The sequence below is a fragment of the Eumetopias jubatus genome, unplaced genomic scaffold (genome assembly GCF_037043125.1).
Source record: "Eumetopias jubatus isolate StellerSeaLion01/CBP00866 unplaced genomic scaffold, mEumJub1_p1.0 scaffold_12, whole genome shotgun sequence".
Classification (NCBI taxonomy): domain Eukaryota; kingdom Metazoa; phylum Chordata; class Mammalia; order Carnivora; family Otariidae; genus Eumetopias; species Eumetopias jubatus.
The window spans coordinates 87,256,478-87,273,408 of NW_028274818.1; the positions used below are offsets into that span (position 1 = coordinate 87,256,478).

The following is a 16,931-nucleotide window of genomic DNA, read 5'->3' on the forward strand; positions in this document are numbered from 1 at the left end:
ACTACGATCTGGGATACTGTGCATTTCCCATGAGGCCCTTTCTGGCTCTGGGAGCATCACTGTGTGGAACGGAGCCAAGGGGAGCCACCAGCGCCTCAGCCACAGCGGCACAGACACGGTGGCCACAGAGCTGGTCCCGGGAGAGTGGGGGCAGCAGCTCAAAGCACGCCTCTAGCCACAGGACTCACTGTCACATCATACAACTGGGCCGGTGTGGGCTTCGGGTGCACCCATCCCATAAGGTTTACTTTTGTGGTTTAGGTGCCACAGAGAGATCTACTGAGAAGCAAGCACTGTCCCATTTCTCTGAGGAGGAAAAGTGCCTGGAGGAGGTTCTAGGTGACGACCAATGTCTAGGGCTTGAATCTTCTCTCTCCAACAAGGACGGCCTTCCCTGATGGGTGCTGCAAGTCGTCCACTGTTTTCCCTAAGCCCAGCTTGACCGTCCAGCGTACACACTTGAACGTGCACAGAACCATATGAACATAGGCAACCAGGAGGACAGACATTCTATTACATCCCTGACCCCTCCTTGACCATAACTTCTCATGAAAAAAAATCACCTTGGACCCAGCAGCTTTTAGGCTGAACTCACTTTTTAAAAAAACAAGTCCAGTGAACCTGTCAAGGAAAAAACGGTGGGGCCTCAGGAACCAGTGTCTCTGCCACTAAGTTATGGTTCTCCCCATTGCTTACGCCTCCAGGTGACTTCGGCTGGGTCTTTTGTCTGCCAAACTGTGGCCTGTTCCTGCCACCACCCTTACTTCCTAGTCTTCACTATTTGTGAGGACCAAACAGGGTGCTCTTCCCCTGTGAATTCCTAGCACCGAGCACAGGGCCTGGCCCATGGCGGGTGAACCTGGGTTTGGCGAGCAGGAAGCTGGGAGCTGCCCTCTGGGAAATCAGCTCCCCCTGGCAGGTCACAGCCATATGTGCCTCCACTCGGTCAGCTGGGGGGAGACTGGCACCAGTCTGCCATCCGCGCTGAAGAAAAATAGGTATGCCAGAAATGTTTTAAGTATTAAAGATTACTGTTTAAAATGTCAGAATATTGTGCTCTAAAATAAGAACCAGGGCACCTGGGTGGCTCAGCTGGTTAAGTGTCTGCCTTCGGCTCAGGTCATGATCTCAGGGTCCTGGGACCAAGCCTCATGTCTGGGATCGAGCTTCTCCCTCTCCCCCCTGCTCGTGCTCTCTCTCTCAAATAAATAAAATCTTTGAAATAAAATAAGAACCAAATCTAAAAAAAAAAAAGTCGAAATAAATACAGTTCCAACCCTAAGGAAAGAACAGTATCTTTTCCTCCCAGCCTCCTCTTCATTCAGACAGATACCATTAGATGAACTAATCATCAGACTCAGATCTCCTAGGATGTGTGTTTACTAGTACTGTGAATGAAACCTTACTGAAATGAACACCTGGGTCTCCTGGGTGGCTCAGTCAGTTAAGCACCTGCCTTCAGCTCAGGTAATGATCCCAGGGTCCTGGGATCGAGCCCCGCATTGGGCTCCCTGCTCAGCGGGAAGCCTGCTTCTCCCTCTCCCTCTGCTAGTGTTCCCTCTCTCACTGTGTTTCTGTCAAGTAAATTAAAAAAAAAAAAAATTTTTTTTTAAATGAACACTATTTTTTCTCACTCACAAAGAAACATTTTGTCTTCACTGGAATGGGCTGTAAGGAGGTCTTGGGGATGGCAGATAATTAAACAGTCCTCACCCTCAAGAAGCTCAGAGATTAACGGGAGAGTCCAACCTGTACCAATGTGCTAACGGCTGTGTGGGGAGACAGCAGTAAGTACGCACAGAGGAGGGAGAGACTAATGTCACACTTTCATTTGCTTCCTCATTTCCTTTCATGAAAGGTTACCCAGTTCTTTACAAGCCATGGAAACTTGTAAATTTATATTGGATCCCCCAAACCTGATCTTCCCACTGAATTGTCCCACTAAGACCTTATCCTGGTGAAAACACCACTGTGCCAAAAATCAGTGATGGGTGCCATGAGAGTATAGAGGGGCCATGCCTATCTCCCTGTATTTCACCCGACTTGCCCAGTGCACCAGAAAGCCCTCCAGTGGCACTCAGCCCATCAATCACAAAACGATCCCTTTCTGCAAGGAGGTGATCTTAAGAGCCCCAAAGCCAATGTCACTCATGTTGCTGAAGTAATCCGGAGTGTTCTGAGCTACTGCCTTTGCCACCTTGGGGTGGGGGGTGTGGTCCTTGGGCCAAGTCTGTGTTCCGCAGGGGAGACTGAGGGGAGATTGACAGGCAGATAAAATAAGCTTTATAGGCAGATGTCACACCCGTGGCCTCCCTAATGGGAACACAGATGGTGACTGTCACTCTTTTCCCTTTCCAGGATCAGCACTTCCAAAATGATGTCACCTCTTAAAGAGACTCCCTTGGATACGCCCAGTTGGTTCTCATCTCAAGCCAAAGCTCGGGTCAGACTTTCAGCTTCTCTGGGCTACAAAATGCAAATGGAGAGGCTCATCCTGTATCTACCATGACCTGTTCAGCTTCCTAACGAGAACCTTCTTTTCCTTTTAGAATGTAATATTCACCTTCATTAAAAGATTAAGGAAAACCGGTATATCCTGATATGGAAAAATGTCTGCTGTACACATGCAGAGAAACCCAGGTCCAGGGTGGGACACTAATTTGTGAGAAGGACAGTGTGGGCAGTGCAGGGGTGACACACTCTGGACAGCTCAGCTGCCTCATGGTTCCGTGACCTCAGACGCAGCTATTTCCACACATCATTTCTTTTACTTAAGTTACTACCTGTGCCAAACTCCATGCCGCAATGTCCCTTTGTCTATAAAAATGCGGATGAACAGTACCTACCTCTTTGGCCACTGGGAGGATCAATGACTCAATTCCTGTAAAGTCCTTAATATCAGAGCTCAATAAATATTATGGGTAGGGGCAGATGTTCATAATGTTTCTTCTAAAGAGGATTTTGAGGGTGGTTTCCATTTTTATTTTGTATACTCGTGAACTGTTTTCATTTTTGCCAGGCTATAATTACTACTAAAATTAAGAAAATAAGAAGCTGCATACCCTTCTTTTAAATACATAAATGTTACACTTTCAGCTCTTCCCAGGAGCCCTCTGAAAACTCAGGCCCATTCACCCTCCACCACAGGCTACCCTCACCGTGTGTGCATGTGCGCACGTTGGCATGTGTGTGTGCGGGGGGGGGGGGGTTAATGGTCACAGCGTTTATATTATTTACACACACTCCACTATGTGCCCGTGGTGTTGGGTTCTATTCGGTCCAGGAAGTCACATCATTTCTGTGCTGGACTGCTCGGGAGTTCTGTACAGCAGCGGCTACCTGTTCTACCCCACGGTGAAACACTGCCCAGGACGAGAACCACTGTGAGAGGTCATGAACCTGAAGACAGTGCGTGGGTTTGGAAATGAAAGAGACAGAAAGTGGCGAGAAGGAGAAACAGCTGCCTCGGAGTGCTGACCCTGCTGCTCGGCCACTCATCCCCAGCTCCCACCAGCAGGCTATGTTGCCACGAACAGCCCACCCCCACACCGCCCCTCCCACCCCCGCCAGCTTTCGCTGCACAGTGGGCCACCGCCAGAAATTCCCTCCCACCCAGATTACTTTAGGACAATAAGGAATTATCCGAGAAAGAGGTGACGGGGCTGCTGCTAGGCCCTCAGACAACCATACGAAACAGATATCTTCCCCCCAACTCCTGGAGAACACAGAAATCAGGGGTGCCAAGGGAATGAGAGATTTAGGTGTTTGTAAAAGGAAGGAAGGAAATTTGGGAGGCTGGAGCCCTTTGAGGGGAAAACCAGCCTGAACGGGATGACTTCAGGGCAACGGAAAGCCCTGGCAGGTATCAGAACAGAGAAAGGAGGGGAAGAAACTTTTCCTAGGGCTGACCCCAGACATCCTCCTTCGACACACACTGCCCTTGGAAGCACAGAATTCCGCTGCAGACCCTGGAAGGCTGGCTGGGTGTATCCTGAATCTGTGGGCTGCCCCAGAGGCCTTCACCACCACCTATAGTGCTGTTTGTATGGAGACACACAGAGTCCCAATAATTAACATACAAATAAGCAGTGGGAACCCAGCCCATTTATAATTTGGAGACAACACGTACCGTCTCCTCATTTGGGCTGCAACTTCCATATCTAACGAAAACTTTGTGACCACTGCCAAGTAGCTCAGAGCCTTGCCCTCTTTAGGTGCTCAGTAAATGTTTAATGATGACAGTAATGACACTCTGTATCTAGGTACAGACAGTCCTCCAGCCGTATGACTTTCAGATGGACTGTGTTGCCATTGCTGTGCTGTGTGCTCTATCAGGTTCTTCCCCGGCCAGGATCCCAGGGACTCGCCTACAACTCTGGCCTACCTGTTTGCTAGTTGCTGCTCGAAGTCCCCACATTGCCGCAAGAGCTCGCCACAGGTGGTTATTATCCTAAACAAAACAAAAAGCACGTCAAGTTCAAGTGTCTGGAATGTTGACATTTACAGGACAAACAAACATTGTTTCATTCATAAACATTCTAACTATTCACTCCTTTTGGGGGTGCTGGGTTCTGGAGAAGCGGTTAACCATCGGACGGTCTACCTGACATGTCTCACTAATCAGTAATTCATGGAGAAGGTAAACGCAACTCCCTTCTAACATCCTCAAGTCACAGGCCTCTCTGCTGGGAATCACAGTTCTGTCCCACAGGTCTCAGATAATCTTACATTTCCCAAATACTGAGGTGCTTTGGGGCTTTGTCCTTAAGAAAATGGGTTGGAAATACTTCATATCTAAAATTAAAAACCAGGGCACCTAGCTGGCTCAGTCAAAAGAGCATGTGACTCTTGATCTCGGGGTCGTGAATTTGAGCCCCACATGGGGTGTAGAGATTACTAAAATTTAAAAACTTTTAAAAAATAAAATAAAATTTAGAAACCAACAATACATTAAAAAAAATCATTCACCACGATCAAGTGGGATCTATTCCAGGGATGCAACAGTGGCTCAATATTTGCAAATCAGTCAACCTGATACATCACATCAACAAGGGATAAAAATCATACAATCATCTCAACAGATGCAGAAAAAGCATCTGACAAAGTACAATATCCATTCATGACAAAAACTCTCAACAAAGTAGGTTTAAAGGGAACATTATCTCAACATAATAAAGGCCATATATGAAAAACCCACAGCTAATATCATCCTCAATGGGGAAAAACTGAGAGCTTTTCCCCTAAGGATAAAGACAAGGAGGACTACTCTCACCACTTTTATTCAACATAGCACTGGAAGTCCTAGCCACAGCAATCTGACAACAAAAAGAAACAGAAGGCAACCAAACTGGTGAGGAAAAGGTAAACCTTTCACTATGTGCAGATGACACGATACAATACAGAGAAAACCCTAAGACTCCACCAAAAAACCACTAGAACTGATCGATGAATTCAATAAAGTCACAGGATACAAAATCAAGGTACAGAAATCTGTTGCATTTTTTACACTAATAATGAAGAAGCAGAAAGGGAAATTAAGAAAACAATCCCATTTACAACTGCACCAAAAATAATAAAACACCCAGGAATAAACCTAACCAAAGAGACAGAAAGACCTGTACTCTGAAAACTATAAAACACTGATGAAAGGAACTGAAGATGATACAAATGGAAAGATATTCTATGCTCATGGTTGGAGGAACCAATACTGTTAAAATGTCCACACTACCCAAAGCAATCTACAGATTTAATGCAATCCTTATCAAAATATCAACAGCATTTTTCATAGAACTAGAACAAATAATCTTAAAATTTGTATAGAACCACAAAAGACCCTGAAAATAGCCAAAGCAATCCTGAGAAAGATGAACAAAGCTGGTGGGATTGCAATCCCAGATTTCAAGATATATTGGAGTAATCAAAACAGTATAATACTGGCACAGTAGCAGTAACTGATCGACAGAACAGAATAGAGAGCTCAGAAATAAACCCACACATATATGGTCAATTAATCTACGACAAAGGAGGTAAGAATATACAATGGGTAAAAGACAGAATAAATAAACCTCTTCAACAAATGGTGTTGGGAAAATGGGACAGCCACACGCAAAACAATGAAACCAGACCACTTCCTTATACCATACACAAAAATAAACTCAAAATGGATTAAAGCTTAAATGTGAGACCTGAAATCATAAAACTTCCAGGAGAAAATATAGGCAGTATTTCTTTGACATCGGCCATAAATACATTTTTCTAAATATGTCTCCTCAGGCAAGGGAAACAAAAGTGAAATTAAACTATTGGGGCTACACCAAAATAAAAAGCTTTTACTTTTTGCAAAGGAAACCATCAACAAGACAAAAAGGCAATCTACTGAATGGGAGAAGATATTTGCAAATGATATATCCAATAAGGGGTTAACATCCAGAATATATAAAGAACATATACAACTCAACACCAAAAAAACCCCAGAAATAATCCAAATAAAAAATGAGCAGAGGACTTAGGAGACATTTTTCCAAAGACAGACAAATGGTCAACAGACACATGAAAAGATGTTAAACATCACTCATCATCAGGGAAATACAAATCAAAACCACCAGGAGATATCACCTCACACCTGTCAGAATGGCTACAATCAAAAATAAAAGAAATAATAAGCACTGGGGCTCCTGGGTGGCTCGGTCAGTTAAGCATCCAACTCTTGATTTCGGCTCAGGTCATGATCTCAGGGTTGTGAGATCGAGCCCCGCATCGGGCTCTGGGCTGAGTGTGGAGCCTGCTTAAGATTCTCTCTCCCCCAAGGGGAACCCTCCTACGCTGTTGGTGGGAATGCAAGCTGGTGCAACCCCTCTGGAAAACAGTATGGAGGTTCCTCAAACGGTTGAAAATAGAGCTACCATACGATCCAGCAATTGCACTACTGGGTATTTACCACAAAGATACAAATGTAGGGATCCGAAGGGGTACGTGCACCCCAATGTTTATAGCAGCAATGTCCACAATAGCCAAACTGTGGAAAGAGTCAAGATGTCCATCGACAGATGAATGGATAAAGAAGAGGTGGTATATATACACAATGGAATATTATGCAGCCATCCAAAGGAATGAGATCTTGCCATTTGCAACGACGTGGATGGAACTGGAGGGTGTTATGCTGAGTGAAATAAGTCAATCAGAGAAAGACATGTATCATATGACCTCACTGACATGAGGAATTCTTAATCTCAGGAAACAAACTGAGTGTTGCTGGAGTGGTCGGGGGTGGGAGGGATGGGGTGGCTGGGTGATAGGCATTGGGGAGCGTATGTGCTATGGTCAGTGCTGTGAATTGTGCAAGACTGTTGAATCACAGATCTGTACTTCTGAAACAAATAATGCAACATATGTTAAGAAAAAAGAAAAAGAAGAAGATAGCAGGAGGGGAAGAATGAAGGGGAGTAAGTCGGAGGGGGAGACGAACCATGAGAGACGATGGACTCTGAAAAACAAACTGAGGGTTCTAGAGGGGAGGAGGGTAGGGGGATGGGTTAGCCTGGTGATGGGTATTAAAGAGGGCACATTCTGCGTGGAGCACTGGGTGTTATGCACAAACAATGAATCATGGAACACTACATCAAAAACTAATGATGTAATGTATGGTGATTAACATAACAATAAAAAATTTTAAAAAAAAGATTCTCTCTCTCCCTCTCCTTCTGCCCCTTCCCACACTCATGCTCATTCTCTCTCTCTCTCTCCCCCAGAAAGAAAGAAAGGAAGAAAGAAAGAAAGAAAGAAAGAAAGAAAGAAAGAAAGAAAGAAAGAAAGAAAGAAAGAAAAGGAAAGAAAGAAGGAAAGAAAGAAAAAGAAAGAAAGCAAGAAAGAAAGCAAGAAAGAAAGAAAGAAAGAAAGAAAGAAAGAAAGAAAAAGAAAAAAAGAAAAAAAGAGAGAAAGAAAAAAAGAAAGACAGACAGACTAAGTTGGTGAGGATGTGGAGAAAAGCGAACCCTCGTGCACTGTTGGTGGGAATGCAAACTGGTGCAGCCACTGTGGAAAACAGTACGAAGCTTCCTCAAAAAATTAAAAACAGAATTACTATATGCTCCAGTAATGTCACTACTGGGTATTTATCCAAAGAAAACAAAAACACTAATTCAAAAGATATACCCACCCCTATGTGGACTGCAATGTTATTTACAATAGCCAAGATATGGAAGCAACCCAAATGTCCATCCATAAACAAATGGATAGAGTATGTGGTATATATACAATGGACTATTATTCAGCCATAAAAAAGAATGAAATCTTGCCATTTGCGACCACATGAATGGACCTAAAGGTATTATTCTAAGTGAAATAAGTCAGAGAAAGACAAATACCATATGATTTCACTCATATGTAGAATTTAAGAAACAAAGCAAAACAAAAGAGACAAACAGATCCTTAACCTCAGAAAACCAAGTGATGATTGCCAGAGGGAGGTGTGTAGAGGGATGGGTGAAACAGTAACGGGGATTAAAAAAATTAAAATTTAAACCAAAATTCATTACTTAGTATTTGTTAGATGTCTGCTATTTGCAAGACAAAGAAAACTGTTTTTATAATTAAGTATCTCTCTCTGATCCCATGAAAGGCAGAGGAAGAGTAATCCATTTGGCTTCTCGGAGATAATCCTGAATGACCATCATACCTGTATTTAATAATCCTTTAATTTTCCAGTAATTTTATGCTAGGCCTCAAACTACAGCGACTGAGTCCTTCAACACTAAACTATAAATGTCAGGACAAATCCAAGGATTAAGAACATCTTAAGTCTAGTTAATTTTTAACTTCTCTAAAAGTGCCTATCCATCACCAGGGTATCTGGGCATTCCATCATAAGAAAGGTTTATGAGAAAATGAAATATTCCACTTTTCACTTGCCTTGGTGCAACAGAATAACCTTGTACATAGTATTTTCTGGTATACCAAGCCACCACAGACCACAGATGACAGGGGATACAGTTAGCATCTAGAACATTAAATTTCATCCAAAAAAAAAAAAAAAAGTCCAGATCGGAGCCCATGAGATTATCCAAATGGCCCTCGGAGGTGCCGGATCTGCTCTGATTAAAGACAGCTTTCAGGGGCACCTGGGTGGCTCAGTTGGTTGGGCGTCTGACTCCTGATTTCGGTTCAAGTCATGATCTCTGGGTCGTGGGATCGAGCCTGGAGTCAGATTCCATGCTCAGCGTGGAGTCTGCTTCTCCCTCCTCCTCTGCCCCTTCCCTTGCTCTCTCACTCTCTCTCTAAAAATGAATAAATAAAATCCTTACAAAAAAAAAAAGACAGCTCTCAGAGGGTCTGGATATGCTCTGGCGTGGACCACCACAGTAAGAACTCCAAGTGTCGTGGGCACCCTGTGCACACGACCTAGACCAGGGGTCAGGCAAGTGGGTGAAGGGGAACCTCCCTCTTCAGAATGTACGACGATGAAGAGTGGTTTTAAGGAAAAGAAATTCTGGGTTGCTTTTTATCTCAGCCTAAGAGTACAACGGCTACCCCACACGGTAGTAGAACAAACAGCGGCACAAGAGAACCTATCGCCAGTCTGGCAGGGACTTCAGCGACCAGCCCCGGGGAAGACGATGCGAACCCACTGTTTCTAGGGCTTCCAATGTTTAGGTGATGTTACAAATCTGGATTATGTTAAATCTGGTTTATAAATATTGACAACTAACCCAAAATTTTGTAAATGATGTGATCAAGTCCCTAGGTCAGATCTGGCTATAGGCCAGCAGTCTGCACTTTCTGGCTGGACTTTTCAAGGGTCAAACCTTCTCAGGCCACTGCTGATTACATTCTTACCAGGGCTCAGGGCTTAGGGCAGCAGGGGTCTATCTATTGGCCCACAGGTCACAGGGGCTACCCCCAAGATCTGGCCGTCAACCATACTTGGGAGAGCCATCTCAATCTCTGTTATGGAACTCTAACATGGTCCTTTTCAGGCCAGATAATGTTGCCTTACCACTTAGTGGTATTGTGCTTAGATCTAAAAACAGGACCTGGGGTCCCTGGCTGGCTCAGTCAGTGGAACGTGTGACTCTTAACCTTGGGCCTGTGGGTTTGAGACCCATGTTGGGTGTATAGATAACTTAAAAAAAAAAAACAAAAAAAAAACTAGGAGCACCTGGGTGACTCAGATGGTTAAGTGTCTGCCTTCAGCTCAGGTCCTGATCCCAGGGTCCTGGGATTGAGCCCCGCGTCGGGCTCCCTGCTCTGCAGGGTGTCTGCTTCTCCCCCTCCTTACTGCTCGAGCTCTATCTCGGTCTCTCTCAAATAAATAAATAAAATATAAAAAAAAGAAAAACTTTAAAAAATTTAAAAATTTAAAAAAATAACAAAAATAGGATCCAATCAGCTGTGTATTTTCTAAAATATAAGCTCTAAGTTATTTTAGGCCTGAAAAACTATAGGCTAAGGGGAAAAAAATCTCAAACCAAGTATAAAAAAAATGTAAGTCACCAAAGGACATGAAGAGTGCATTCAGACTTTAAAATGCTTTAGCAGTGAGGGGGTCTTTCTGGGTTGCTATTGTTGTTGTTCCTTTTAATTGGCTTGTTTTTAGAGTTTAGAGTTTTTGCTTTAAAAAAAAAAAGGCAGTGAGGAAAAAAAAAATGAACCCCTTACAAACACATTTATCATTTTTACATATTATATGATGCATGTTTCTCCTTACAACATGGGGCACACATTTAAGTTACAGCCCTCATTTTTACCTGATGGAGTTCTGAAAAGCTGTCCAATCTTCTTGAAAGAGTGAGTTGGGAGGAATATCATCGAGCTTGCACTTCTTCCGTATTGACTGGAGAGTACTGGTGAAATCAGACACGTACCTATGAGGAAAGAAAAAACCCCGACAGGGATGTCATCGTAAAGTCCTCGGCTCTAAAGACACCTGGAATTATGACACCTGGAATTACGTGGCTTTGGACAAAGGGCTAAGGACCTCGAGAGCATCTTTAGAGACTCCCACTGAGGAGTCAGACGACTTGTAAACTCTGACCACAGAAGGGTCTTCTCTGTATGGCTGGACCATCTTTCTTATCTGGAAGGACAGCTTTAAGAGAGATGCTCAAGACGAGACAGAAGGGGTGAGCCACTAAGACAAAGACTCTGGTGACCCACCAGGTGAGAGGTGGTGCTGGTCAATGACTCCCTGGCCCAAAGAACTGTCCTGACATGTCATGGTCCCACTAAGATATCCAGCCATCACCTAGCACAAGGTAAGGCAGCTCGCCGATGCCCAGGGTACTCTTGCAGGATTCTTGCCCCTCCACCCCCAATGTAAACAGCCAAGCTCCGTGGCAGGAAAGTGCCTGGCTTGAATGGCACAGGACGTGAAACTGGATTCGAAGCTGAAGCCCCTCCTCCTCAGGCTGCTCTTTGCTCCCCCAGTCAGTCCCCCAGCTGCTTTCCTTCACAGCACCCAGCACAAGTGTAAGTCCATCGCTTCTTTCATGTGTGTGTTTAATGTGCTAGACTAGAAGCTCCGGGAGAACAGAGACTATCTCCTTGTAGCTCATAACAGTGTCCCCAGGAATTAGCACAGAGCTGGGCACAAAAGAGACACCTGGAAACAGTTCCTGGATGAATGCAGAACTTGAGCTGGGGCTCTGAGAAAGTGTCTGGGTGTCTTTAAGCCTGTTTCCTCATCTTTAAAATGGACTTAATTCATGGTGTCTTCTATATTGCCTCAGGGAGTCGTGATGATCAAATAAATGAAATAGGAGTTTCTGGCTGGCTCAGTTGGTTAAGCGTCGGACTCTTGGTTTCAGCTCAGGGCCATGAGATTGAGCCCTGCATTGCGCTGGGCACTCAGTGCGGAGTCTGTTTGTCCCTCTCCCTCCTCTCACGCATGCTTGCTCTCTCTCTCTCTTGCAAATAAATAAATAAAATCTTTAAAAACTAAATAAATGAAATAATATACACAAAAGTTCTCTGAAAAGTATAAAATGAAAGCTGATGTGGGGTGGTGCTGTTTCTGAGGATGTACAGTTCTTGGATTGTGAACGAATGTGCACACGTCCTTGGGAGGGTGTGGTAAGGAGGACATGGGTGAGTGGGGGTCTTGTTCTCTGGAAACCACGAGGCTCCCTGAAAACCTAGGACATCTGTGTGCATCACAAGAAGCCTGACTTCTCCTCCTTCCCAAACCACTAGCTCTGAGGAAAATGGGATGTGCCCCCCAGGGCACAGCCCTGAAGACAGCTTTCTTGGAAGAACTGATCCTTGGCGGAGGGGAGGGGCCTCAAGGGCCACCTGACAGGGGCATGGTGAGGAATATAATTGTGCTTCAGTGTCACGTTAAACAACTGGGCCACCACCCCACAACTATGACAAATGTGTCTTAGAAGAGTGTGCAACCCGATGATGCACCTGCTCAGGAGCAGCTCACGACAGGGTCCCTGGGACGCGGAGTGGGCAGCAGAGCACCTGGGGGTGGGAGGGGGGGGTCTCCTGTTCAGACACAGTGTGTATCACGTCACATTTTTATCACATTCGTCCCCAATCCTTCCAATCCTCTCTCACCATAAACATTTCCGGGTGTCTCTCCCACGTAAAAGTCGCTGTGTTAGGGGCTCTAATTACCTGCTTTCACTTAATAGTCACGACTGCCATGGGGAGAGCCTCACCACTTGACTCGGAGAAAAGACACCAGGACGCCAAGAGGTCCCAAGCAGTAAGCGTTACAGCCGGGACTGTGCCCGGGAGGGCTCCAACCCCAGAGCCCACACTCCCGGCATAGCTGGAAAGCCCCTGATTCTGCAGCCTCTTCTCTCCTGCTATACCCGATGGCCTCACCCTAGTTCAAGTTAGGCCCCTCCCACTTCCCCTGCGTGCTCCATCCTGCCGTCCCTAATACCCTCCCCATGACTCAACGGTGTCCTACTTCAACCCTGCTTGGGTTAGCTTCACACTGATTGCCCTCACTTTATAGATGGCAGCTGCTGGGGTAGCTTCCGAATCTTCCCTTCTCGAGGTGACCTAGTTTCACCACATCCCCTCTGTACAGTTTGAATTTTTAATATAGATCTGTGTTATTTTTTAAAATGAAGTAATCAAAATAACCAAGAGAAGAACTAGAAGTAAAAACATCACTCACAAGAACGGAGGATAAGAGAGAGAACAGCCTCAGAGAACCCTAGTTCCTCAAGATATAATAGTTAAGGTTGATAAACAAAAAATCTTTTTTAGGGGCGCCTGGATGGCTCAGTCATTAAGCGTCTGCCTTCAGCTCAGGTCATGATCCCAGGGTCCTGGGATTGAGCCCCACATCGGGCTCCCTGCTCTGTGGGAAGCCTGCTTCTCCCTCTCCCACTTCCCCTGCTTGTGTTCCCTCTCTCACTGTGTCTCTCTCTGTCAAATAAATAAATAAATAAAATCTTTAAAAAAAAACAAAACTTTTTTAAAGTACAGAGGGAAGAGCTGAACGTCGTAAAATGTTCAAAAGTGGGTATTTCTGAGCAGAAGGACTAAGGGTGGGCAGGCAGGGAGGAAACCTTTCACTTTTTTATACCTTTATGTATTTTTTAAAAATTACTCTAATGCATTATTTTTGTTATTTCATAATAAAATTTTTAGATCTCAATAAAAAATTTCTTTCCATCCCCAAAATCCTGGTAGGTGGCGGAGACAGAAAGTGGCCAATTCTGTCTGGTGAGACTTGTTGCTCATACGTCTCCTTCTACGGGAACACATCTGGGCCCTTCTGGTCACACCTCCACCTGAGCGCAGAGCCTGTGTCCTTGGCGGCCCTACGGCCTACACTGTGAGCTGCCCTCTGATGGTGCTGACTGCCCACCATGGCGACCAAGAGCTCCCAGGGGCCGGCCTAGCATTTCTGGAATGAGAAGAGTTCCCTGAACTTACTACAGGAAAACAGCATTCTGTTTAAAAAAAAAAAAAAAAAAATTTCTTGTGGGGCGCCTGAGTGGCTCAGTCAATTCAGTGTCTGACTCCTGATTTCATCTTAGGTCATGATCGCAGGGTCATGAGATCAAGCCCCAAGTCAGGCTCTGCACTGGGTGTGGAGCCTGCTTAAGATTCTCTCTCTCCTTTCTGCTGCCCCTCACCCCACCCCAAGCTTGCACACACTCTCTCTAAAACAAAATGCAAAATAAATCTCTTGAGACTGAGGGTAACTCCAATCTAGAACAAGCTATCAAGGGAAGGTCTTTGGAGAGCCTAAGAACATATCTGTCTATAAGCTGGAGACTAGAGCTCTGACCTCCCGAGGGCCCTGGTGCCTTGGCTGCACAGGTCAGAAACTCCAGCCTATGCTGCTTGCTCGCTTTTCCTTTTTCCTAACTAAATGTAACTTCGGTGTCCTCTTCTTTAAACAGCTCTGTTGCAATGTAATTCACATACCACACAATTCGCCCATTTAAAGAGCACAATTCAATGGTTTTTAGTGTAGTCACAGAGCTGTGTGACCATCACCACAATCAACTTTATAACATTTTCATCACCCAAAAAAGAAGCCCTGTACCTTTTGGTAGTCATCCCATCTCCTCCAAATGCACACCTCTCCTCAGCCCTAGGTAACCATCAGTCTATTTTCTGTTTCTATCCATTTGCCTGTTTTGGACACTTCACATAGAATCATATAACATGTGGTCTTTTATGACTGACTTCCTTCACTTGGCATGTTTATATTTTTCTCATTTTATATTTTTAATTACACAAGAAATGTCCTCCTTTTTTAAAAGTCAGAAAACAACAAATAAAGCTAAATTCCCTATGAACACCACCCTAGTCCTTTCCCACCTCCCCAAAGATAACTGATGTTTTGAGTGCGTGGCCTAACCTTCCACACATCAGGGCTCAGAAAACTTTTTCTGTTAAGGTCCAGATATTTTAGGCTTTGTGAAGAGCGAGTTCTGTCCTAACTACTGGATTCTCCCTTCATAGACCATAGGTAAGTGAAGGGGTATGACTGCGTTCCAATAAAACTTTATTTACAAAAACAGAAGGCAGGCCAGATTTGACTCATGAGCTAGAGTTTGTCGACCCCTATTCTACAGGAATATATAATGTATGTTAAAGCATAAAAAAAGATCCAGAACAGGGATTGGTACTTTGGGGGTTTTTTTAAATAAAGTTTTCCTGGAATACGGCCACACCCATTCATTTCTGTGTCATCTACAAAAGTCTCTATTGACCGCAAGGCCCACAAAGCCTAAAATGCTTACCATGTGGCCCTCTGCATAAAAACTTGCTGAATCCCACTATGGAAAATATACCCTATTTTTTATATGTTCTTTTTACATATTGTATTAGACTCTACATAATATTCAGCAATTTCCTTTCCTTTTTTTCACTGGACACTGTTTTTGAGATCCATCAGGGTAGATATGTGCAGGTCTAATTAAAACTGTAACTGCCAGGGGCACCTGGGTGGCTCAGTTGGTTAAGCGACTGCCTCGGCTCAGGTCATGATCCTGGAGTCCCGGGATCGAGTCCCACATCGGGCTCCCTGCTCAGCAGTGAGTCTGCTTCTCCCTCGGACCCTTCCCCCTCTCATGCTCTCTCTCTCTATTTCATTCTCTCTCTCAAATAAATAAAATCTTAAAAAAAAAACAAAACTGTAACTGCCAAACAGAGTTCCTTTGTATGAATAGGCCCTGTCTTATTTAGCCATTGCCAAATTCATAGACATTCAGGTTGCTTCAAATGTTCCACTATCACTAATGGTGCTGCGAGGAATATCCTTAAGATCGCCCCCTTGGGGGATGCCTGGGTGGCTCAGTGGGTTAAGCATCTGCCTTCAGCTTAAGTCATGATTCCAGGGTCCTGGGATTGAGCCCCATGTTGGGCTCCCAGCTCAGTGGTGAGCCTGCTTCTCCCTCTCCTCCCCACTTGTGCTCTCTCTCGCTATTTCTGTCTCTCTCTCGAATAAATAAAATCTTTAAAAAAAAATTGAAAAAAAAAAAGATTGCCCCCCTTGGGGCTCAGGGACATGCTCTTCTCCGGGGCTCAGAGCAGAAACACAGAACACACGCATTTTTAACTGGGGCAGACAACACCCTCCGGTGTGCCCTGTCCCCACACCCCAGCCTTACTTGGCAAAGAGGGATTTCAGTGCTGCCAGCAAGCCACAGGTTCCCAGGCCATTGGTGAATCTGATGCATCTGTCGACGGCAGCAGAAGCCAGACTGAAGAGCTTGTTCACAGAGTGGCTCAACTCCTGCACACAGTCAATGACTTCGCCATGCTCCTGGTCAGCAAATACAAACAAGAGGCGCCTCAGACTCGAGAACAGATCAACAGACAACATTAAGATGGGGGAGACCTCCAAACCTCTTCACCCGTGGTCAGGCGGCAGAAACGCAGTCCCAAGCCGCGAGAGCCCTCCCAGAGCCCGAGCCAAGCGGATGACATCCATGTGGCCCGTGAGATCACACACCAACCCCTGGCAGAAAAGCCCTACATTTTTCATCTCTTTCCTCTTTTTCTATGATTAGATGGCATCTCTCCTCTGGCTCTAAAGCTAGAATTCAAATTCTCTGTATCAAATACTCCAAAAGAATGTAAGGAAAGGAAAATGCTTCCTTCAGGGGCAAGAATGTAACTGAAGTGGAATGGACCTTCTAAGCACGTCGCTAGAAAACTGAAAAATGGCAGGAGGCGACAGAGTTTAACTAGTGTGAGATCTGCTCTTTAACATCAACTTGCGTCATGCTAGATCACCCTAATATTGGCAACGGGAATGCCTCCCCTTGCCCTTGGAGGCCCGCCCAAGTGAACCTGCCCCTGGGCCACCGTCCATGGAGGCTCGACTCCTGTGCCCATCTGCAGATGTTCCTTAGACTGAAGGCTGCCATAATAAGAATTCATTAATCAGGGAGATCATCAACTTATCCCCCCAAAGATTTAAGTCTCTCATTCTGCTGGACCTTTATTTG

At 44.9% G+C, this 16,931-nt stretch overlaps 1 protein-coding gene across 2 annotated transcripts in view; it reads right to left on the bottom strand.

Moving 5' to 3' along the window:
• COG7 (component of oligomeric golgi complex 7) overlaps nt 1-16,931 on the bottom strand; it is a 78,480-nt gene that overhangs the window by 20,879 nt on the left and 40,670 nt on the right. For both annotated transcript variants that reach the window (XM_088029033.1, XM_028090439.2), the window contains 3 exons: nt 16,089-16,243; nt 10,743-10,859; nt 4,385-4,450 (listed from right to left, as the gene is read on the bottom strand). In XM_088029033.1, the coding sequence (XP_087885159.1) occupies nt 4,385-4,450; nt 10,743-10,859; nt 16,089-16,243 (338 nt within the window). The remainder of the gene's footprint in view (nt 1-4,384; nt 4,451-10,742; nt 10,860-16,088; nt 16,244-16,931) is intronic.